The 24,242-nt window shown below is 42.2% G+C and overlaps 1 protein-coding gene across 1 annotated transcript in view; it reads right to left on the bottom strand.

Annotated features, from left to right (window-relative positions):
- LOC120940997 (lipoxygenase homology domain-containing protein 1-like) overlaps window positions 1-24,242 on the bottom strand; it is a 470,937-nt gene that overhangs the window by 191,014 nt on the left and 255,681 nt on the right. Inside the window, exons 27-30 of the mRNA XM_040354208.1 lie at window positions 13,862-14,016; window positions 10,760-10,838; window positions 9,881-9,962; window positions 3,175-3,230 (exon numbers count right to left, since the gene is read on the bottom strand). Coding sequence (XP_040210142.1) covers window positions 3,175-3,230; window positions 9,881-9,962; window positions 10,760-10,838; window positions 13,862-14,016 — 372 coding nt within the window. The remainder of the gene's footprint in view (window positions 1-3,174; window positions 3,231-9,880; window positions 9,963-10,759; window positions 10,839-13,861; window positions 14,017-24,242) is intronic.

Raw genomic sequence — 24,242 nt, 5'->3', positions numbered from 1 at the left:
TATAGTCTGTTGCCTACTAGTCTGAGGTGAGGTGAGATCACTGTTATATGTGTATTGTTCTAATTAACTCACCTATTGTTCTGTATGTCTGCTAGCAAACTATTGTGGTGACTTTGGGACAAGAAAGTCTGACTTGGAGCGGGGTATCTGAATAATCGTAACATTGTCTGGGTGGCTAGTCATTTAATCAACCTAATGTTTCTAGTATATGTTGGATGTTGTTTAGCTATGGTAATTATATACCTGTGTGCAGGTTGTATTGTTAGGGTAATATGATCAGGTGGGGGATGTCCTCCTGTGGGGTATATATGCTGTGTAAGTTTGTTCAATAAAAGTTCCAGATCTCATACAAGCTATATGTTGGCTAGTCTTGTATGGTCTGCTATAATATCTGGTATCTATGTCCAAACTGGAGGAAGCAGTATACTGACAGAAGCACCAAAACTGGGTGCTGGGATGGTTCCGTCACAGTCTGTATATAGTTTAACCAGTTGCCGACCAGCCACAGTTTTACGACGGCAGATCGGCTTGGCTGTGCGAAATCACGTAATATTACGTGATTTTGCATTTCAGCCACTAGGGGCATGCGCGCGCCCCCTGCTCACCCCTAGTGCCGACGCCTGTGCCAGGCGAGCGCGATCTCCGCCGGGCACCCACGATCGCTCGTTACAGAGAGAGAACCGGGAGCTGTGTGTGTAAACACACAGCTCCCGGTCCTGTCAGGGGGAGAAATTACTGATCGCATGTTCATACAATGTATGAACAGCGATCTGTCATTTCCCCTAGTCAGTCCCACTCCCCCTTCAGGAACACACCTAGGGAACATAATTAACCCCTTCCTCGCCCCCTAGTGTTAACCCCTTCCCTGCCAGTGACATTTTTACAGTAACCAATGCATTTTTATAGCACTGATCGCTATAATAATGCCAATGGTCCCAAAAATGTGTCAAAAGTGTCTGAAGTGTCCGCCATAAGGTCGCAGTACCGATATAAATCGCAGATCGCCGCCATTACTAGTAAAAAAAATATTATTAAAAATGCCATAAAACTATCCCCTATTTTGTAGATGCAATAACTTTTGTGCAAACCAATCAATAAACGCTTATTGTGATTTTTTTTATGAACAATATGTAGAAGAATACGTATCGACCTAAACTGAGGAAAAAAAAGTTTTTTTATATATTTTTGGGGATATTTATTACAGCAAAAAGTAAAAAATATTCATTTTTTTTCAAAATTTCGCTCTATTTTTGTTTATAGCACAAAAATTAAAAACTGATGAGGTGATGTAATACCATCCAAAAGAAAGCGCTATTTGTGGAAAAAAAAGGACGCCAATTTTGTTTGGGAGCAACATCGCACGACAACGCAATTGTCAGTTAAAGCGACGCAGTGCTGAATCGCAAAAAGTGGCCCAGTCATTGACCAGCAAAATGGTCCGGTGCTCGAGTGGTTAAGAAAATATGCCTTATTGTACCTGAAGCTGTTCTGCATTGAAGCCTGAAGTAAAGTCATTTTGTCATTAACATCTACAGTAGGTGTTTAGCAGTCCTCTGTGATCCAGACCCAATTCATTTAATAAATTTGGCTTCTCGGTCACAAATTCTCCCACTGCACTAAAGGTCCTTTCTCACATGATGCTTGCAGCAAGACAGGCCACTGCCTCAAATACATATTGGGCCACCTTCAGGCAGTGGTATATTCCCAAAACCCAGTAGTCAATTCTTTTACATTTTTAGCCTTGCTTTTACCAGTTGAAGTGACAAGCAGCTTGCTGGACATGTGGGTGGTTTGGGGACACTTGTTTCTTCCTCTCCAGCAACCGGAGGAAAGAAACCTGACATGGGAAGGTTGTTACTGGAAATGGTGGGGTACATGTTGGCAAGTGATGCTTTGAAATCTAGGGCCTAGCTATGAGGAAGGTTAGATAGCTAATGGCTTTAAGACTTTATTCATCGATTTCTTCTGCTGCCTGCCCTGAGACTTACAGTAAAAGGCCAAAAAGGACAGAAGGAGATTGAGATGAGCCTCCCACCAAATATTTTTTTACCCAGCTTGCACCTTGCTCCATGTCTCCTTAACTTGGGCAGAACCTGCTTTAAATCTGTTTAGTATCCAGTTACAAACCCCTCACTGCCCCCCCCCACCCCCCACCAGAAGCAATCATCCATAATCACTTATAAAGAACGCCTATATGAAGTCTCGGGCCCGGATTCAGAAACGAGATACGACGGCGTATCTCCGGATACGCCGTGGTATCTCCAGATACGCCGTCGTATCTCTGAGTGCGGGCCGTCGTATCTATGCGACTGATTCAGAGAATCAGTTACGCATAGATTTCCCTAAGATCCGACCGGTGTAAGACACTTCGTCGTATCTTAGGCTGCATATTTACGCTGTCCGCTAGGTTGCGCTTCTGTATAGTTACGCGAGGAATATACTAATTAGGTATTTACGCCGATTCAGAAACGTACGTCTGGCCGGCGCATTTTTTTACGTTGTTTACGTTAGGCTTTTTCCAGCGTAAAGTTACCCCTGCTATATGAGGCGTAGCTAATGTTAAGTATGGACGTCGTTCCCGCGGCGAGTTTTTAAAATTTTACGTCGTTTGCGTAAGTCGTTTGCGAATAGGGCTTTGCGTAAGTTACGTTCACGTCGAAACCAATGAGGCTTTGCGGCGTAATTTCTAGCATGCGCATAAAATACGTGGGGTTAAAGTGAATTTGAATAAAACACGCCCACATCAAACACATTTGAATTAGGCAGGCTTACGCCGGACAACATACGTTACGCCGCAGTAACATAGGGCGCAAGTCCTTTCTGAATACGGAACTTGCGCCCTAATTTACGGCGGCGTAACGTATCGCAGATACGTTACGCCAGCAGATAGATAGACAAATCTATCTGAATCCGGCCCAAGATGTTTAACAAGTGTGGTAAACATAAAGTATCCATGTTGTTCATTTGAACCAATAAGCCTTTTTATTTTATTCTCTAGTATTATTTTACACAGTTTGGATTTTCAAAAGCTCATCATAGGTATAAGATTTTTCCCTATAAGTTAGTTGATCAGAGCATAAAAGTATACAGAGTTGTTGCATGTTAGAAACCTCTGGAGTACATGAAACCATGAGAATTCTTTTCTTTTGTGTGTGCAATAATAAAGTTACTTACCATTGGAAATCAGAGTTCTTTCAGTTTTCCCATCCTCTCGGTTCACATCAAACCATCTAAGTAAGAACACATAGAAATAAATAATCCAAGCACTACAGATTTAACAGATTAAAATATGAAAAGACAGCATACAGCAATGCATCTCTCTGCAAAACAATGGGTTTCAACATTTGATCAAGAGAAAATCAAAGTGTTTTCTGAGAGCTGGCAACACAACAAAATCCTGAAAAAAACATATCTGTTTGCATACATTAACAGTATTCATAAACTACAATGAAATAGTTCACAGTCCTTATTAAACATGGAATGCAGTTAAAACTTACAGCTACTTTATTATAGATATTATTACAGAACTGACATTAATTTAAAGCATAAGTCCAGCCAAAATGTAACCATAAGGTACATGGGCGTCCGCTGAACTTTTTTTTAGGGGGGGGGGGGGCATAATTTTAAGGTCATCCATGCTCGGTACCTTTTTGACAATGTCATGAAGGGGAGGGGCTTTGTCATTATCACATAAAGCGCAGGCATGAAAAGGTTTGAGAAACCTGATGCAACTATCAAACAACTAACAACTTTGAATAACAATATCATAAAAAATGGAGCTCCCCCCCCCAAGGAAATAACAACCCCCAGGATCAGTGCCAGTTTCTGCAATAACAATCTCAAGCTTTGCTGTCAGTTTCCGCAATAAAAATTACCAGCATTGGTGTCAGTAGCAACAACAATAGCCCCCCACATCAGTACAGATTTCTAGAATAAAAACTTCAGCATCTGTACCAGTGTAAATAATAATGATCGTCAGCACTGGTGTCAGTTTTCGCACTAAAAACTCCCAGCATTTGGTGTAATTTTCTGCAATAATTGCCCCCAGCATAGATGGAAGCAAATCAGGTAAGACACTTCCTAATGGCTCAGTCCCTAGGAACAGTAATGGATAATGGCCAACAGGCCCTCTTACCAGACCCTCTCTGGTTGGTGCGGGTACTGTGTGGCTCTCTGGTTGGTGCGGGTACATCGTGGCTCTCTGGTTGGTGCGGGTACATCGTGGCTCTCTGGTTGGTTTGGGTACAGCGTGGCTCTCTGGTTGATGCGGGTACAGCGTGGCTCTCTGGTGGTGCGGGTACAGCGTGGCTCTCTGGTTGTGTGGGTACAGCATGGCTCTCTGGTTGTGCCGGGAAATTGTGGCTCTTTCTCTCTGGCTGCCCCCAGTATGAGCACAGTATTCTCTTTTTTCCTCTTGTAACCCCCCAGCAGAGTGCTTGCATGCTGGGGGCTTTAGTATGGTGTCTGTGGACACGCTGGGGCCGCCAATCTTAAGGGACTACATTTCCCATGATGCCCCCAGTCCCCAGAATCTTCTGATTGGCCCTCATGTGGCCAATCATGGCGAGGAAAGCAGGAAGCAAGGCGGCGGCAAGGCGAATCCAATTAGAGCTGCTCTCTCTCTGTTCTAGCTCCAGCTGACAGAGAGGGGGGCGATCGGGGGAGATATACAGTACAGCCAGCCTGCGGCTCTCCTCTCCCTGTCACAGTGCCGCTGCTCCGTTTACCAGAGAACTCGGCAGCGGCGCTGTGACAGGGAGAGGCTGTGGCCAATCATGTCGAGGAAAGCAGGAAGCAAGGCGGCGGCACGGCAAATCCAATTAGAGCTGCTCTCTCTCTATTTTAGCTCCAGCTGACAGAGAGGGGGAGGGGGCGATCGGGGAGATATACAGTACAGCCAGCACGCGGCTCTCCTCTACCTGTCACAGCACCGCTGCTCCATTTACCAGAGAACTCGGCAGCAGCGCTGTGACAGGGAGAGGAGAGCCACGGGCTGGCTGTACTGTATATCTTCCCGATCGCCCCCTCACCCTGTCAGCTGAAGCTAGAAGAGAGAGAGAACGGCTCTAATTGGATTTGCCGATCCTGCCCGCTGTTTTTCTCCCCGAGGATCATGGCACTGGTTTCTAGGGGGGCAAGCGCCCTCCCTTGCCCTATGGAGCGGACGCCCATGATAAGGTACATGCTAACTGGTTAAATCACACACAGCTTCTTGTACGCAATGCCAGGTGAGATTGCAGCACTTTAGGCTGACATCACTAAGTTAGTCCAGGTTCAGAAAAGATCCCAACCATATGGTTAGGATCCACCCAGATGCTTTGATCTGCACCTGGCTCAGCCTCTTAGTGATCCGCTGAGAGCCTGAGCCAGCCCCTCACGCCCCTCCACAGACCAGAGCTCCAGTAAGTGCTGGAAGGGAAAGCAGAGATACAGACAATCAAGGCTCTTTGCTCAGATAGGAGGGGGACAACTGAGTGATTACCAGTGTTTTATCACTTAGTTCTCATTGCAGAGCCAGCGAGCGCCTAGTTGAGTATAAATGTTTTTTTTTTTTTTATCCCGAACGTCTTTTTTAATTGAACAAGCTGAAGTTAGAAGCCGATTGACTACCATGCACAGCTGCACCAGATTTTGCACTCTCCGGTTTTAATAAATCGACTCCTAAGGCCTCGTACACATGACCAGTTTCCTCGGCAGAATCCATCGAGAAACTTGGTGGGAGAGTTTTTTTGCCGAGGAAACTGGTTGTGTGTACATTTTTCATTGAGGAAACTGTCGAGGAACTCGTCGAGCCAAAAAGAGAGCAAGTTCTCTTTTTCCTCGACGGGAGTCAAATTGGCTAGTCGAGTTCCTCGTCGGGCTAGTTTCCGACGAGAAACTCGAGCGTGTTTATGATAAGGAACCCGCTCTTGCTCATAATAAAGTATGAGACGGGAGTAAAAGTAGCATTTGTAATGGAGAGAACACATTTTTAAAGCTGTAACAGAGTGAAAAGTGCAAATAGTCTCTTACCAAACTTTTACTTAACACGCAAACACATGAGATTAGCAAAAGCAGCCCCAAGAGTTGTGCAAGTGGAATCGAACTTCCCCTGCCGTCCTATGTGTTGTAGTCACCGCGTTTGAGAACGAGGAGATTTTGTCTTGACTGTGTATACGCAAAGCAAGCTTGTCAAGTTCCTCAACAAGCCTAACAAGGAACTCGACAAGGAAAATGATGTGTTTCGCCCGACGAGTTACTCGGTCGTGTGTACAAGGTCTAAGAGTCTTCTTTTTTTTTTTAAGACAGCTAAGTTTTGAAGCTTATATTTCTCTCAAAATTGTAAACTATGAGTTTTTCTGGCAATTGCTCAAATGGAAAGAAAAAAAAATTGACAGTTAATTGTGGCAAGAAATTAATTTTTGGAAGGTTATTGGTAATGCCAATGTTTCTTCTTTTGCTCCTGCATTTAGAAGAAATGCAAAATGAAACAATGTTTGTTGTTTGTTTAAGGAAAGATGATAGTGCTTTATATGTTTAAAAAGTTGATGGAGGGGGTAAAAAATAAAATGTGTTTCATCAAAGACATGCTGGTAGGTTAATTGGATCCTGGCCAAATTGTCCCAGTATATATGTATATGACTGTGTGTCCCAAGCGCGTCAAGATCCTACGGGGTAAATGACCGCACCAGCCAGGAAGACACTGGCTGCAAAAAGCGCCTAGAGGCGATTCAGTTTGCATGTGTAGCGCTATACAAGTCATTCATTCAATCACTCAGGGGATCATTTGTTCCAGCATCAATGCCATTAACTTTAACACGAAATTGTCGATATCTGTTTGTTTTCGTCAAAGTACAAAATGTTATTTTTAAAGAGAGTCAACAGTATGTGATCATGTTCTGGTATTAAAAGCAACCAGACTGATTCAGACAAATGTAGCACTAATATTGATTTGAAAAACAATATTTAATATGCAATTACTGATCACATTAAAAAATCTGGGTTTGTACGGCTACCATGACATAACCACTCAAAAAATATGGAGGCACAGCACTGAGAGACCTCCGATCCATATTTCTAGTTTATAAATGATCAACATTGTGTTTATAATGTAAAGAATCTTTTGAAGTCTACATTACCATAATCAAGTTACAAACCTCTCATTGTATTCCCTGTACTCTGGGCAAAAGTGATTTGAAATAGTGACAGTTGATCAGTTCCCCTTTCCTAGAAGTGCAAATCTGCATGTTCTGCAATGTAATTTTGTGTTTTCCTCTACTATCAATCAGTGTCCCTCAGTTGCCTTGGGCAAGAAAATATGATGCAATTTTTTCTGTCCTGGAATTAAAGTCCTCAGCTTAGTGTTGAATAAATTCCTTCTGACAAGAAGTTTTACATTGAACGCGGCTGACTTCATTAGGTTTACATCTTTCGCGATGCGTCTCACAAACCCTGACAGCAGTTAAGAAACGCCTTCAATTGACCATTTAACATCTAAATATAACCCACTGACTTCAAGTCTTTTTTCATATGCAGGAGACTCAGCAAGGCGAATGTGTAGCTGGTGCTATCAATTATTATTATTATTATTATGATTTTTTTGCAGACAGTAATAAAAGTATTAATCTAAAACAACGAGACATGCAGTAGTTCACTACACTGCAGTCATAACAGTAAAATTAAAATTCATGTTGTCATATGACAATCTTGTAGAAAAATGGTACAAATGTCAGTATAATTAGATTTGTTGTGCTATTTCTCTGCCCCACGCAGTAAAACAACGCTGATACTAAACTGACAAGCCAAGTCACATATCTCCTCAAACTGACACTAAATATTTGGATCATTTCCCCAAGCAGCTATGTTAACCTGGTGCTATCAGGCACACTGGAAACTTGGGGAACTTTACGTAATGAAAAAAATAAATCAATTATTATTTTATTAGCAAGACAGAGAAAGAAAAATAACTATTTTTATTTATTACAAGTATTTACTGTATATAGTGCCAATAATGTATGTTTACATATATATCGTACATTCACATCAGTCCCTGTCCCCAAGGAACCTACAATCTAAGGCCCATAACTCACATTAATACATACACATACTAGTGCCAATTTAGACAGCAATCAGTTAAAGAGGAAGTAAACTCTCTACAAAAAAAAAAAAATCCTGCAAGACGAAGGCATAATGAGCTAGTATGCATAGCATACTAGCTCATTATGAATTACTTACTGGGGATCGAAGCCCCCACAGCAGTCTTCGTTCCCCTCCTCCTTCGCCCCCATCTCTCCCGGAGTGACTTCCGGGTATCACGGCTCCGGCACTATGACTGGCCATAGCCACGATGATGTCACTCCCGTAAATGCGCGTGGGAGTCGCCAGTCACGGCACGATCGCCTTCAGAAACGGCACACTCAGTGCGCCTGCGCCATTGTGTATGGCCGTCTTTTTTGCAAATATCTCCTAAACCGTGTAGGTTTAGGAGATATTTCTTGCACCTACAGGTAAGCCTTAAGCTAGGCTTACCTGTAGGTAAAAGTGGTCTGGTCTGTAAGGGTTTACAACAACCTACCAGCATGTCTTTGGTGTGTGGAGGGAAATCAGAGTACCCTGAGGAAACCCACACAAGCACAAGGAGAACATTAAAACTCCAGGCAGGTAGTGCCGTAGTTGGGAATTAAACCAACAACCTTGGTGCTACCAGTAGAAGTGCTGCCTAATAGATCACATGCATATCATGTAGAATAGAAAGTTGTTAAAATGCACAGGGGTGGGATATCACCTGAAAAGGAATACAAGATCCGCCACTCTAAATGAAACAGTAATTTACACTCCACCCTATGTGGATATTTACCATATCACATTGAAAATGCATGTATTCTTTCTCTATAAACATAGGGCCGGATTCAGATACCTGAGCGTATCTTTATACCGGCGTAACGTATCTCCGATACGTTACGCCGCTGTAACTTTGGGCGCAAGTCCTGTATTCAGAAAGAACTTGCGCCCTTATTTACGGCGGCGTGACGTATGTGTTGCGGCGTAAGGCCGCGTAATTCAAATGGGGATGTTGGGGGCGTGTTGTATTTAAATTTGACTTGACCCCGCGTTTTTTATGTTTTTTTTGAATGGCGCATGCGCCGTCTGTAAAATATCCCAGTGTGCATTGCGCCAAAGTATGCCGCAAGGACGTATTGGAATCGACATGAATGTAAATGACGTCCAGCCCTATTTGCGAACGACTTACGCAAACGACGTAAAATTTTCAAAATTTGATGTGGGAACGACGGCCATACTTAACATAGGATACGTCGCACATACCCCTCATATAGCAGGGGTAACTTTACAAACGACGTAAAAAAAAGCGCCGGGCGGTCGTTCGTTTCTGAATCGGCGTAAATACTAATTTGCATATTCCTCGCGTAAACATACGGAAGCGCCACCTAGCGGCCAGCCAGAAAATGCAGCCTAAGATACGACGGTGTAAGACACTTACACCTGTCGGATCTTAGGGATATCTATGCGTAACTGATTCTCTGAATCAGGCGCATAGATACGACCTCCCGCACTCAGAGATACGATGGCGTATCAGGGGATACGCCGTCGTATCTCTTTTCTGAATCCGGCCCTCTATGCTTAAGAACAATGTCCCCTCTGCCTTATCCTGATAGTAAGCTGTTAAAGCACAGCTTGCTAAAGTTGTGAACGTTTTTTGTACTTCTTACGTATTCTCTAAAATTAAAAAAATAAATAAAAATAAGGTTTGGAAGAGCTTTGACTCAACTTCTCATTTAATTAAATTTAACTAATATTACCTAAAACCGCCCTAATCGGAAAGTGTAAAATCCCAGGCCACATTCCACCGGTAGTCCCACATGCTTTACAAAACAGTATCTACCTGCTGCATGGAAACAAAACCTGGTAATCATCTCCATCCACAGTATATCGCACAAATACTTTGTCCAAGAACCAGCCTTTGCCTAGATTGAAAAGTAATATGTGTTAAAAGCTGTTTTGAGACCTTTTCATAATTTAGACTAAATTTTTGAGTTATACAATAATAACTTGCGACTATATTAAAAAGGGGCAGTGGTACTTTTGCTAACATTATTTTTGTATTTGTTGATGTTATAATGTGTTTCCTTCCATTAGTTTAATTATAATTAGTGCTTAAAATGCAAAATATACTCCTTTACCCGAATGGCTCTCACACACAATCAGAAAATCAAATGAAAAATACTGCTTTTTAACCATTTCAGACCCGGAACAATTGGCCATCGGGCCATTTCTTTGCGAATCGGCACTGCGTTGTTTTAACAATTGTGTGGTCATGCGACATTGTACCCAAACAAAATTGACGTCCTTTTTTTCCCACAGATAGAGCTTTCTTTTGGTGACATTTGATCACCTCTGCGGTTTTTATTTTTTGCGCTATAAACAAAAAAAGAGCAACAATTTTGAAATAAAAGCAATATTATTTACCTTTTGCTATAAAAAATATTCCCCAAAAAAAATATATAAAAAAAACAACGAGAATTTTCGTAACTTTATTAAACGCTTCATTTTCGATATGAGACTAGCCTACAAAAAAATGAAAGATCAATTGTTCGATAATCTCATTGTGTGTAGCAGCTATTACTGACCTCAGTAGAATAATCCTTGGACAGAAAACAGAGAATTCCATTAAAAGACACCGTTCTAACATTATTAAACTAACAGCGTTTAGCATCATTAGTACTCACAAATTATAGTTTGTTTTTTTAAGCTCATACAATACCCTCTTTAATTTCATCCTGGGTAATTTGGATTTTCTGGAGTTCTCCCAATGATACTGCTTGGATGCAAAACACGTCAGCCTACAACAGAATTCATAAAGATAAGTAACTATAAAAGCAATTAGAGGCTTTGAAAAATATTGAATCGTCATCTAGAAGTATTACACGCAGGCTAAAGAAATGTTTTTTTTTTTTTTACACAGGCAAACATGTTAATTTCATACGGCCAATTAGCCCCAAGACAACCTGGCCTTTGGAAAGACTTCTTTAACTACAGCAGTTGACAGATTAGTTAAAGCAGCTATATAAACTGTGGCCGATTTACTAAATGTATGGAGCATGTTCACGTTGCAAAGTGTATTTTCACTTTGTAAAGGAATTTTATTTTTGCCTTGTTGAGTGTTGCGAAATGTCACTTCACAAAGAATACCTAATACCAAAAATTAAAAAAATACATTAAAAAAGGTAGGCTTTTTACTTTAAACAGTATACCCTTTTTCATAAGCTAAGTGAAAATTCTCTTACAAAGTGATTATGCTTTACTCCTTTACTAAATCCCCACATAGAGTAGAGTTATATGGGCTAAGTGTAACCATCTCACCCTTTTTATGACTGCTTTAAGAATTCCTAATAAATAAAGCCTTTGGCTGTTGAAGAGTTTGCACTTAAATTTGTGGTTATATAAAATGCAGTTATTGTTATGTTAACTAGAAAGTGCTGTAATATATTTTGGTACAATAGGCGTAGTCCCCTGCAGATCTAATGCAGATTTGTTCTACTCAATTCTGCCTATTGTTTTATTTAACTTTGATTGAACTGAGCTAAAATAAATGAATCCTCAGTATCTGAATTAATACTACATTTGAAATACCAACTTAAGGGTGGTCATTTTGAGTAACTATGCACAGTATGCAGCAATGTAGAAGGCTGTTTCAGAGCATTTTTAAAGTCCAGCTTCAGTCAAAACATTAAAATAAAGTATACGCGGAATTAACCCTAACTACTTTACTGCCGCCATATGTTTATAAACATTGAAATGGCAGACATTTATTGGTGCACTGGTATTTATAAATGAGAGGGAAGAAAACTACACCGTGCCTATCTGAGCGGCTCTGTACCCTGTGAAAACTGTAATGACCAACACACTAATGTTTACATTGGAGAGTCCTCCACTTTGTCAATGAAAGAAAGAAAAGAAGGAGGAACAAATTAATTAATCATTCATTTGCAGTATTAGTAGAGGATTACCAGTAGGAGATATTAGATTTTCAAGGTATTCATATGAGTGTGGGATCATTTTTAACCCTTTCACTACTCTCCTCTCCTGTATATCTCATATTTCTTTAATATAATAATGAAAAAACGTTGGGTATTAAATACCCAATAAGAAATCACTTTTTGTCAATTTTTTTGTTATATAAAACGTATTTTGGGTACAGTGTTGAATGACCAAATAATTGTTAGTCAAACTATCACAGCGCTGATAACTAAAAAATAGCATGGTAATGAGGTGGTATTATAGGCGCTAGTACTCAAGTAGTTAAGGTAGAACCAAATGATTAGTAGATGCAGAACCATACCTATCCAAAGTTCTATATGTGCCTCCTGTACTAATTGACCAAAGCCCCTCCCTTCCTTCTCCCTTTTGGTCAGAGAGGCTTTATATATTAGGGTAACCAAAAGAGAGGCTGGGGAAGCAGAAATGTTTAGGCCAATGTGAACGTACAACAAAAATCAAGGTTTGCATATAGCTTGAGCCACAAATTTATCTCTAGATTTTTCTGTTTTAGCATTTTGATTTGAAGGTATTCTCTGCTTTTGTGATTCCTTGTCAAATGATCAGCTTTAGTTTGTGACAAGTTTACTTTAAGAAAACCGTGGGGAAAACTGAGAACCTGCTCGGTAGCTTTTTCCCCCTACACACGGCCGTTTTTTCTGGCAGGAAAACTGCCATAAGAGCTTTGGTCGGGAAACCCGGCTGTGTGTTTGCTCCACTGCAGGCTTTCCCCATAGAAAAACTGCCGGCTTGTTCTCATTTTTCCCGATGGGATTCCCGTGGTTTTTCCCGACGGGAAAACTGGTCGTGTGTATGAAGCCTCGTACACACGACCGAGGAACTGGACGGGCGAAACACATCGTTTTCCTCGTTGAGTTCCTTGTTAGGCTGTCGAGGAACTCGACAAGGCAAGTTTCTCCATTCCCGTCGAGGAAAAAGAAAACATGCTCTCTTTTTGGCTCGACGGGATCCTCGACAGTTTCCTCGTCGAAAAATGTACACACGGCCGGTTTCCTCGGCAAAAAAAAAATCCAGAGAAACTCGGTCGTGTGTACGAGGCCAGAGGCATCAAACTAGGAATTTGTCCTAATTTTCTTGATACATATATTTTTCACTGACTCAAAGTCTTAAAAGCCGAGGGTCTGCATGACAACCAGGAAACTAGCATTAGAAGAATGAGAATTAGCAATGGCATCCTACATATATGGAAATATTTACTTTCACAATGTAAATAACATGTCTGAATGCTATTGATTTAATGTCAGTTTTTTTGGTAATGAACAATGCATTATGTTTATGCTTGTCAATGTGTCTCTAAGGAAACAATAGCCAGCCATAGATGATAATATTTTCTTTCCTGACTGTGTTGATGGGGAAATGCCTATCATGGAGTTATTGTTTTCTCCCAAGGACGGGGAGGGGCGTGGGGAGCCGTCCCTGCCAGGGTATTGTTAGCGGCTATAGCCACTAGAAATAAGCATATCCTAAAAATCTGACAGGCTGGTTGTTCCCAAGTCGATCGGTGAATTGGCTTGGGTACATTTAGTTTTCCCATAGATGGTTTAAATATTGGCCTCTCCATGCTGAACCACCCAAGATTTGAACAGTCTATGGCCGGTTTAAGGCATTTATGTGCAGTGGCACCACATTGTGTTCCAAACACAATGAAAGATAAATTCAAGTGGAACGCTACCCATTTTTTTTTTTTTTTTTTTAGAAAGATTGGAGAAATTTCCCCTGACAAAAGATCTAACTTTTTCTTACTCTGTCCTAAACAAAGAAAAGTCCCACTTAAAATCAACCTGAAGACATGTGTAAAATATCTTACATTTCCTCTCTGAAATTTGGCTCTTTCAAACTTGCTTTTATGTAGCTTCCGTTTGCCTGAGTCTCCATTGGTTCCAAAAAGGTTCATGTAAACATCAGCTTCTATATCAGCATCAGAAACCTCCCCTGTATGAATGTGAATCTCATAGTCCAGCACTGGAAAATAAAATATATGACCGCTTTAAAGCAGAACTCTCTTTAAAGATAACAAGATAAAAGTGAACAGTCCATTGTAAGATAAAACTGCCAAACCAGCTTTTGCCACAATTTTCACCTTCAATGCAGAGATTTCTACACAGTACTTTTTTCTGCCACTAGATGTCCTCAGTTTTATGACCAGCATCATTCAACCCAGCTTATGATTGGATGGTAATGTTATCTTGATTACAAAGCTGCATTCATTTTTCTTTTTTAAGTCACGCAACATGTTTCTATTGTTCATTGAATTACAATATTGTGATAGTACTACAAGAGTCTATCTATCTATCTATCTATCTATCTATCTATCTATCTATCTATCTATCTATCTATCTATCTATCTATCTATCATACCCAGTACAAAAATTGTACTTAAAAACGTATAGTTTATGATACGTTTATACAGTGAACTCATTGTCATGCTCAAGAAACCAGTGGTGAGATAATTGGAGCTTTGTCCTGCTGGAAGTAGCCATCTGTAGATGGGTACACTGTAGTCATAAAGGGATGCACATGGTCAGCAACAATACTCAGGTAGGCAGTGATGTTTAAATGATGCTCAATTGGTACTAAGGGGCCCAACATGTGCCAAGAAAATATCCCCCCCACCATTACATCACCACCACCAGCCTGACCTGTTGATACAAGACAGGATGGATCCATGCTTTCATGTTGTTTACGTCAAATTCTGACACATCTGAATGTCAAAGCTGAAATCAAGAATCATCAGACCAGGAAACATCTTTCCAATCTTCTATTGTCCAATTTTGGTGAGCCTGTGCAAATTGTAGATCAGAGTTTCCTGTTGTTAGCTGACAGGAGTGGCACCCGGTGTAGTCTTCTGCTGCTGTAGCCCATCTGCTTCAAGGTTCAATGTGTTGCGCGTTCAGAGATGGTATTCTGCGTGACCTTGGTTGTACCTTGTGCTTATTTGTGTTACTTTTGCCTTTCTATCATCTCGAACCAGTCTTCCCATTCTTCCCATTTTTTTTATCTTAATGCATTCTATGCATTAAAATAAAACGTCTTCTGTGTGCAGCTTCCCATTTAGCCCCCCCCCCCCCACACACACACACAATACTTACCTGTGCCCCCTCTCTATCCAGCAATGCTGGGACTCTCCCTCCTAACTGGCTAAGACAGTCAATCAATTGCAGCCAATAAGGAGAGACATGGGGCTTGGCCGAACTGAAGCTCCATGTCTGAAGGGATACATTGCTTGCTATGGGGGGACTTAACAGGAGTGAGGGGACAGGAGCTCTAGTCAGGGACCCAAAAAGATGAGGATCCAGGCTGCCCTGTACAAAACCACTGCACAGAGCAGGTAAGTATATGTTTGTTATTTTAATAGAAAAAAATGATACTTTATGATGACTTTAATTCCCCTTTCTTCCCTATTCTGATGCTTGATTTGAACTTCAGCAAGTCATTGTCGTCTAGATGCTTAAATGCATTGAGTTGCTGCTGTGGTTGGCTGATTAGCAATTTGTGTTACTAAGCAATTGAACAGGTGTACCTTAGAACGTGGCCGGTGAGTGTATGTTGTGCTTTATATCTAAACATTAACCACTTAAGGACCTCTTCACGCCGATATACGTTGGCAGAATGGCCCGTGGGGTTGTGGGCGCGCAAAGCGAAGCTCCGTGACTCGCGGACCCGATCGCCGCTGGAGTCCCGCGATCGGTCCCCGGAGCTGAAGAACGGAGAGAGCCGTGTGTAAACACGGCTTCCCCGTTCTTCATTGTGGCTGATCCCTTTTATAGGGGGACACAATCGATGATGTCACACCTAAAGCCACACCCTCCTACAGTTGTAAACACACTTGAGGTCACACATAACCCCATCAGCGCCCCCTGTGGTCAACTCCCAAACTGTAATTGTCATTTTCACAATAAACAATGCATTTTAAATGCATTTTTTGCTGTGAAAATTACAATGGTCCCAAAAATGTGTCAAAATTGTCCGAAGTGTCTGCCATAATGTCGCATTCATAAAAAAAATTGCTGATCTCAGCCATTAGTAGTAAAAAAAAATAAAAAAATAAAACTATCCCCTATTTTGTAAACACTATAAATTTTGCACAAACCAATCGATAAACGCTTATTGCGATTTTTTTTACCAAAAATAGGTAGAAGAATATGTATTGGCCTAAACTGAGGAAAAAAAATGTTTTATATATTTTTGGGGGATATTTATTATAGCAAAAAGTTAAAAATATTGATTTTTTTTCAAAATTGTCGCTCTATTTTTTTTATAGCGCAAAAAATAAAAACCGAAGAGGTGATCAAATACCACCAAAAGAAAGCTCTATTTGTGGGAAAAAAAGGACGCCAATTTTGTTTGGGAGCCACGTTGCACGACCGCGCAACGCAGTGCCGAATCGCAAAAAGGGGCAAGGTCCTTTAGCTGCATTTTGGTCCGGGTCTTAAGTGGTTAAAGTGGATGTAAAACCGATTCATGAAATTTAAGTTGGGCACATATATCTGCAGTGTTTTGTTATCTCTCTTTAAAGCACAATGTCCCCTAGCTTTCTCCTGGTCAATTCTTCTGTTATCAGCTTGATAACTCCTGACAAGTTCTCTGTCACATGATAAAAGCAGCCTGAGTTTTGTGTTGGGGAGGATGCTATAAATAGAATAGCAGAGCCCTGAACGATTCAACGAACAGTTCTAATAGTCTCTACCTATGAGGAGAGTGGCTGTGTTCCTTTCCTCCAATCAGCTGTCCTGGCTGTATGCCCAGGCTTCACTGCAGTGTTGAACAGGAAGAGAAAATCTCCTAACACAATCTGAACTCTCTAAACAGTATATAAAGCTGAAGACATATGTAGGGAGATTTTTTTCATCCCTGTGTATCATCTGAGGCTGTTCACTTCACTGGGTATGGGAGAGGGTTTACATCTACTTTAACTATCAGCATCATCACTTATTTTATCCTTGGCTTGCCAGACCCAGACTGAGGTTTGTAAGTAATGTAGCCATTGCGAGCACTGGTTGCAACAAATGTGCTGGGTAGGGGTGAGCTCTGGAGTGATAATAACCATTTTTAGCTCTAGAAAGTGCTCATTATCTCACAAAGAGTTTTGTACAAAAAATAAAATAAAAAACTCTGTAATCTTTCATTGATTTTTACATTTTTTCTCAAAAAAGGAATTGGTATATTCACTGTGCTTAAGCCACATCAGGAACATCAAATGTAGACAGACAATGGGGCAGATCCACAAAGCGAGTACGTCGACGTATCTACTGATACGCCGGCGTACTTTCAAATTTCCTGCGTCGTATCTTTGTTTTGAATCCTCAAAACAAGATGCAACGGCATCTGGGTTAGATCCGACAGGCGTACGTCTTCGTACGGCTTCGGATCTAAGATGCAATTCTTCGGCGTCCGCTGGGTGGCGTTCCCCTCGTTTTCCGCGTCGAGTATGCAAATTAGCTATTTCCGACGATCCACGAACGTACGAGTGGCCGTCGCATTCTTTTACGTCGTCTCTAGTCGGCTTTTTTCGGCTTATAGTTAAACCTGCTATTTGGTGACGTACTCAATGTTAAGTATGGCCGTCGTTCCTGCGTATCATTTAAATTTTTTTTTTTTCGTTTGCGTAAGTCGTCCGTGAATCGGGCTGGATGGAAAAAATGACGTCCTTGCGACATCATTTAGCGCAATGCACGGTGGGAAATTTAGGGACGGCGCATGCGCAGTTCGTTCTGCGCGGGGACGCGCTTCATTTAAATGAAACACGCCCCCCTACTCCCCGATTTGAATTAGGTGCCGTTACGCCGCGAGAGATACACTACGCCGCCGTAACTTACGGCGCAAATTCTTCCAGGATTCAAAACAAAAAAAGTAAGTTACGGCGGCGTAGCGTATCTCAGATACACTGCGCCGGGGCAGATCTTTGTGGATCTGCCCCAATATGTTTATCTAAAATGTATATCCAAATGATCTATCTATCTATCTATCTACCGTATTTTCCAGCGTATAAGACGACTTTCTAACCCCTGAAATTCTTCTTCAAAGTCGGGGGTCGTCTTATACGCCGGTAACCTAATGCTTACTTTATCCGGGACATGCAGATCGCGGCCGTCCTTTTTTGAAAAGCCGCGCCCCTCTTTCTGCTGTTCCCTGATAGGCCGAACACTCCGCTTCCCAGGAGACACTTAGGTAGATTCACAAAGAGTTAGGCCGGCTTATCAGTAGATAAGCCGACCTAACTCTGAATCTACGCCGCCGTATATTTAAGTGTATGCTCAAACAGAGATACGCTTAAACAAAGCTAAGATAGGCCGGCTTGCGGCGTTCTAGCTTAGCTTGCAATTTTTGGGATGGCCGCTAGGTGGCGCTTCCATTGCGGCCGGCGTAGATTATGTAAATGAGCTTTTACGCCGATTCGCGAACGTACGCCAGCCTGCCGCAGTCGAATTACGTCGTTTCCGTAAGGCCTTAGGCGGCCTAAAGTTATTCCACCTATGAGGTGGAATAACAATGTTAAAGTATGGCCGCCGTTCCCGCCGCGAGGTTCGAATTTTTAACGTAGTTTGCGTACACGTCAAAATCAATAGGCCCGTACGGCGTACTTAGCCGCAATGCGCACTGGGAAATGTAGGCGCCCGGCGCATGCGCAGTAGCGAAAAACGACAAAAAACGTGAGGTCAAGCCTCATTACCATACAACACGCCCCCCTCCAACCAATTTGAATTAGGCGCCCTTACGCCCGCCCGCTTTAGGCTACGCCGCCGTAGATTAGCAGGTAAGTAGATTGTGAATCACTACTAGCCTAACTAATTTACGGCGGTGTAGCCTAACAGGCTAGGCTACGCCGCCGTAACTTTAATCCTTTCTACGTGAATCTACCTAACTGTGTTTAGTGTTTCGCCTATCACGGATGCCCTCTCGTCCGAGACTGAGGACGAGAGGGCATCCGTGATGGATGGAACACTAAACACAGTGTCTCCTGGGAAGCGGAGTGTTCGGCTTATCACGGAACAGCAGAAAGAGGGGCGCGGCTTTTGAAAAATGGACGGACGCGGCCTGCATGTCACGGATAAGGTAAGCAGTGACTCACTAAGGCATGTTATTGGGCACAGTGAGGCATGTTGTGGCGCACAGTGAGGCATGTAGTGGGGCACAGTTAAGCGTGTAATTGGGCACAGTGAGGCATGTAGTGGCGCACAGTGAGGCATGTAATTGGGCACAGTGAGGCATGTAATTGGGCACAGTGATGCATGTAATTGGGCACAGTGATGCATGTAATTGGGCACAGTGATGCATATAATGGTGCACAGTCTGGCATGTAATGGCACAGTGAGGTGAGGCGAGGCATGACTAGTAGGAAGGCGGTCGTCTTATACGGAGAGTAAATCCCAAAACCAACATTTTAGCTGGAAAATTAGGGGGTCGTCTTATACACCCAGTCGTCTTATACGCCGGCAAATACGGTATCTATCTATCTACAGTATCTACCTACCTATATATATCAATATGTCTATCCTTTTTATTTTAACTAGTGATCTATAGCACTCATATATATCATATGCCTGTCTATCGTTCTACCTCTATGAACCAGCTAAAATAAATATACAGAAACTATTTTAATTTTTTAATTCTAGCAAAACATTTCAACAGAAAATGGACTGACATTTTAAATGGCTGTAAAAGAAGAAATGGTGACAACATTAAAGCTACTGCTACTGATAGGAACATGTCAGAGGACAGACTTGCCAGGGATAAGAAACACAATCTGTAATACACAGCAAACAGTAATTACTCTTCAAAATATATTTTACACATGAAACAGATCAACTCAGTACTTCATAAGCAATGCACATGACAGAAAGATTTGCACATAAGTCTCACTGTAGACAATTTGCTTCAGACTGGCTTTATGAGATGTGAAAGGCAATAACATATCCACTCTTCCTCATTCTGCTGAGGATTAAGCTCTTACAATGTCACAAGTACTGCAGAGACTTCTACAAACTTCTACATTAAGATCACAATGAAAAGCACATTTTGAAATCAAGTCCTGTACATTTAATATTGAGAGGTTAGCTTTTAAATACGGTGTTCCTTTCACTAGTAGGTGGAAACTGATCAGTCATTATTATGGTAGATGTCTTTCTTCAGTATTCTAAAAGCATCTGACTTACAGTTACATTTGCTGAAGACTGATATTGGTACAGACTGTGGGGTTGAGTTACTAAAGACAAATGAGCGGTTCATTTTGTAAGGGAATATTTCCTTAGCTTAGTGAATGATGTCTAGCTCTCTTGTTTGATGGTTAGGGTTGTGGGTGAAGCCTGGTGGACAGGTTTATGGTGAGGTTAAAAAAACAGGTCTATGGTTTTTCATACGGCATCCCTAATGCACACGTTTAAACAAAAATAGCACCCAAAGTTTGTGGTTGAATCAATCAGCCCATGCGTTATCATTTTAAGAAGCAGGAAGCCTACTTCAAAATTACAAAGCTTGGATCACTAATGTGGATAGATGCTAAGTCAGGAAATTCCCACCCATACCATTTTTTCTCTTTTAAACTACATATCAAGCGTTGATTTTTAATTTAACTTGAATCAAGACTGTCATGGTCCTTGGAATACTGAAGTATTTTTCGTTGATTCTATTACTCAGTGGTGGGTCCTCCGCCCTGTCTTAAAGCGGATCTCCACCCTAATTATAACATTTATTTAAAAACACTGCCGCTGTATGACATTATAAAAATGGATGTTTTGTTTAAGTAAATCTGTACAGTACCTGTACAGTAGTGAGCCTTCCGGTCTGTCTCACTGCGGGAATTATCCGGGCATTGCGTCACTTCCTTGTCAATGCAGTGCACTCTGTACAGCTCCCTGTGTTCACTGCGCAGCCGTGTCATCAAATATCGCACGATTTCCTAAGAAGGAAGTGACGCGCGGCATAAACAAAGCAAGGAGGGTGGGCAACACAGACACTCAAGCCGCTGCTACCCGTTGCTCGTGCGCATGCGTGAGATCGAGCGGTGGATGCTGGGACATCAGCATCCACTGGAAGAAGGAAGTGCTGGGTTGTGGGATTATGCCCACAATTAAAATGGAAACCGAAACGGAAGCTAGAATATAAGTTACTATTTAATACATACGGAGCGGCCGTGGGAGACAGAAAACGTGAGTTTTGCAAATTAGTGGCATTAACAGTTTAGCTAGCCCTTAAGAAAGAAATGTGTTTTGCGTGGGAGATCCGCTTTAAGGCCTCGTACACACGACCAGTCCATCCGATGAGAACGGTCCGAAGGACCGTTCTCATCGTTTAACCGATTAAGCTGACTGATGGTCTGATGTGCCTACACACCATAGGTTAATTAACCGATCGTGTCAGAACGCAGACACGTAAACCACGTACGGCGGTACTATAAAGGGGAAGTTCAAATCCAATGGCGCCACCCTTGGGGCTGCTTTAGCTGATTTTGTGTTAGTAAAAGACGATTCACGCTTTTCTGTCTGTTACAGCGTGATGAATGTGCTATCTCGAAAATGAACACTAGTTTTATAAGAGCAAGCGCTCTCTTCCCCTAATTTAGTCTGAGCATGCATGGATTTTTAACCGATGGTCGTGCGTACTATCGATCGGTTTTGACCTATCAGTTAGGCGTCCATCAGTTAAATTTTAAAGCAAGTTCCTATTTTTTTGACCGAAGGTTAACTAACCGATGGGGCCCACACACGATCGGCTTGGACCAATGAAAACGGTCCATCAGACCATTCTCATCGGATGGACTAATCGTGCGTACGCGGCCTAAGGATAACCCCCACCAGACGGATCCGTGGTCTAGAAGGAATGCATTGTTCTGTGTTTGACCGTTTGTTTGTTTATATACTTTAATTATCACCTGGGACTTCTCTGTGTCATTACACCTATCAGCCCTCCTATTCCAGCTATCGGACCAATTCCTGCTGACCTTGTTTCAAGACCTTATTTGCATGGCCAAGAGGACCTAAGTGAGGACTAGAGTGTACTTTACAATTGGCCAATAGGAAAGTGGTTGTTTGGGCTGGGTGTTCAAACTGTTGTGTATAAAAGTGTGTCGTGTGCATCAAATAAAGGTTTGAACAGCCTGCCTGGTGTTTGTTCTAAGCTATCACAACTGGATTTGAACGGCACATAAGTAGTTGTGGTTCGAATCCTGGAGCATAGTAGCAGAGGAGTGCCGGGAGAGTGGAACAGAGCAAGCAGGGGCTTGTTACAAAGACAATTACATATTGTCTATCATTGAAAATGGGAGGTTTGACCCCCCTAATGATGATGGCAAAACAGGCCTTAAAGCGGGAGTTCACCCGAAAAAAAAAATTAACAGTAGATTGGGCCTAATTACGTGAAGCAGAATCGGGTGTTTTGATTAAAATCAATGCAGTACTTACCTTTTTTGAGATAGATGTTCTCCCACTGCTTCCGGGTATGGTCTTTGGGACTGGGCATTCCTATTTTATTGACAGCCTTCCGACGGTCACATACAGCGCGTCATGAGTTGCCGAACGTCGGGGCGGCGCTATACAGCGCCTGCGCACCGATGTTCAGCTACTTTTGGAAACTGGTGACGCGATGTATGCAACGGTCGGAAGGCTGTCAATCAAATAGGAATGCCCAGTCCGGCAGCCCATACCCGGAAGCAGCGGGAGAACATCTATCTCAAAAAAGGTAAGTACTGCATTGATTTTAATCAAAACACCCGATTCTGCTTCACGTAATTAGGCCCAATCTACTGTTAAAAATTTATTTTTCGGGTGAACCTCCACTTTAATGCCTGAATCCAGCTTTGCAACCTTGGCGTGTCTTAGTAAAACTTTACATATCTTTGCAATTACTTAAAGGAGAAGTCCAGCCTGGGCTTGTTTGGTTGGGCTTCTCCTAAGGGTCACAGAAGTGCAATTCCTTTTGCACTCAGAAGCGCAATTCCTTTTGGTCTGAAGTCCGCTCTCTACTTACGTCACACAGATCAGTCCAGGCACTGTCATCCTGACTCTGGAAGTCTGGATCCATGATGTGTCTGCACTGATGGCTGTCTCAGCGAGCCGCTTCACAGTTCAGAGCTCCAGTGAGCGTGGAGGAGCAGAGCAGGAGAGCCGAGAGAACTGAGCCATCAGTGATGTTCGGTGTCTCGGTTCTCAGTGCAGAGATGCAATAACCTAGGTAAGTATGAATGGGGGGAAAAAAAGCCAAACCTATACTTCTCTTTTAATATATTCAGGTGAATTATTTGTTTTATGACAAATATAGATAAAAATATAATACCTGCCTGTGACGAACATAGGGATGTAGTAGGGCCCAGAAACCATAGTGTGCATTTTTGCCTTTAGTTAATCATATGATCACGTCACAGTTACAGCAGATTGGGGACTCATGCTACCAGTTTCTGATTATCACTGTATGAACAGGAGCTAACTGTCAGTGACAGCTCAGGTAGGGTTTGACTTTGAGAAAAGGCACACTCCCTTCACAAAACCAGATTTGCACATATGTGGCAGCTCAGCATAAGGACCACCTTATGCTGTCACATACTATGCTACAAATATATACATTCAGCTGGCAGTAAGGGGTTAAGATTGGCATAATATTATCATCATCAAGGTTAAAAGCATGATTGCCATAATTACATTATTGCACCACACAGAATTCCATAATATTTACATGCATGTACCTAGATCTTTTGTTTCTGTTGGAAGGCTTCTAGTGACCTCAGCTATACACCTCTATAAGCATTGTAACAAATGGTTAAAGTTCTTAGGCCTCGTACACACGACCGGATCTATCCGCTGGGATTGATCCGCAGATCAGTTTCAGCAGATAGATCCGGTCGTGTGTAGGCCCGAGCGGACATTTATCAGCGGATAAAAATTTCTTAGCATGCTAAGAAATCTATCCGATTGAATCCTGTCCAGCGAATTGATCCGGTCGTCTGTACAGACTCACCGGATCAATCCGTTTGCTCCCCTCCCTCGCATGCGTCGTAATGATTCGACGCATGCGTGGAAGTACTTACCTTCCAGCGTCGCGCACGTTGCCGCGTCATCGTCGCGGCGACGGCTCGACACGTCACCGCGGATGGATTCCGCATGGATTTCGATCTGATGGTGAGTACAGCCATCAGATCCAAATCCGCCACAGGATTTATCCGCTGGGAACGGTCCGGCGGACCGTTTCCAGCGGATATC

This window comes from Rana temporaria, chromosome 5 (genome assembly GCF_905171775.1).
Source record: "Rana temporaria chromosome 5, aRanTem1.1, whole genome shotgun sequence".
Taxonomy (NCBI): domain Eukaryota; kingdom Metazoa; phylum Chordata; class Amphibia; order Anura; family Ranidae; genus Rana; species Rana temporaria.
Note: the sequence above shows the minus strand (reverse complement) of the source record. Positions and strands in the feature narration are given on the sequence as shown.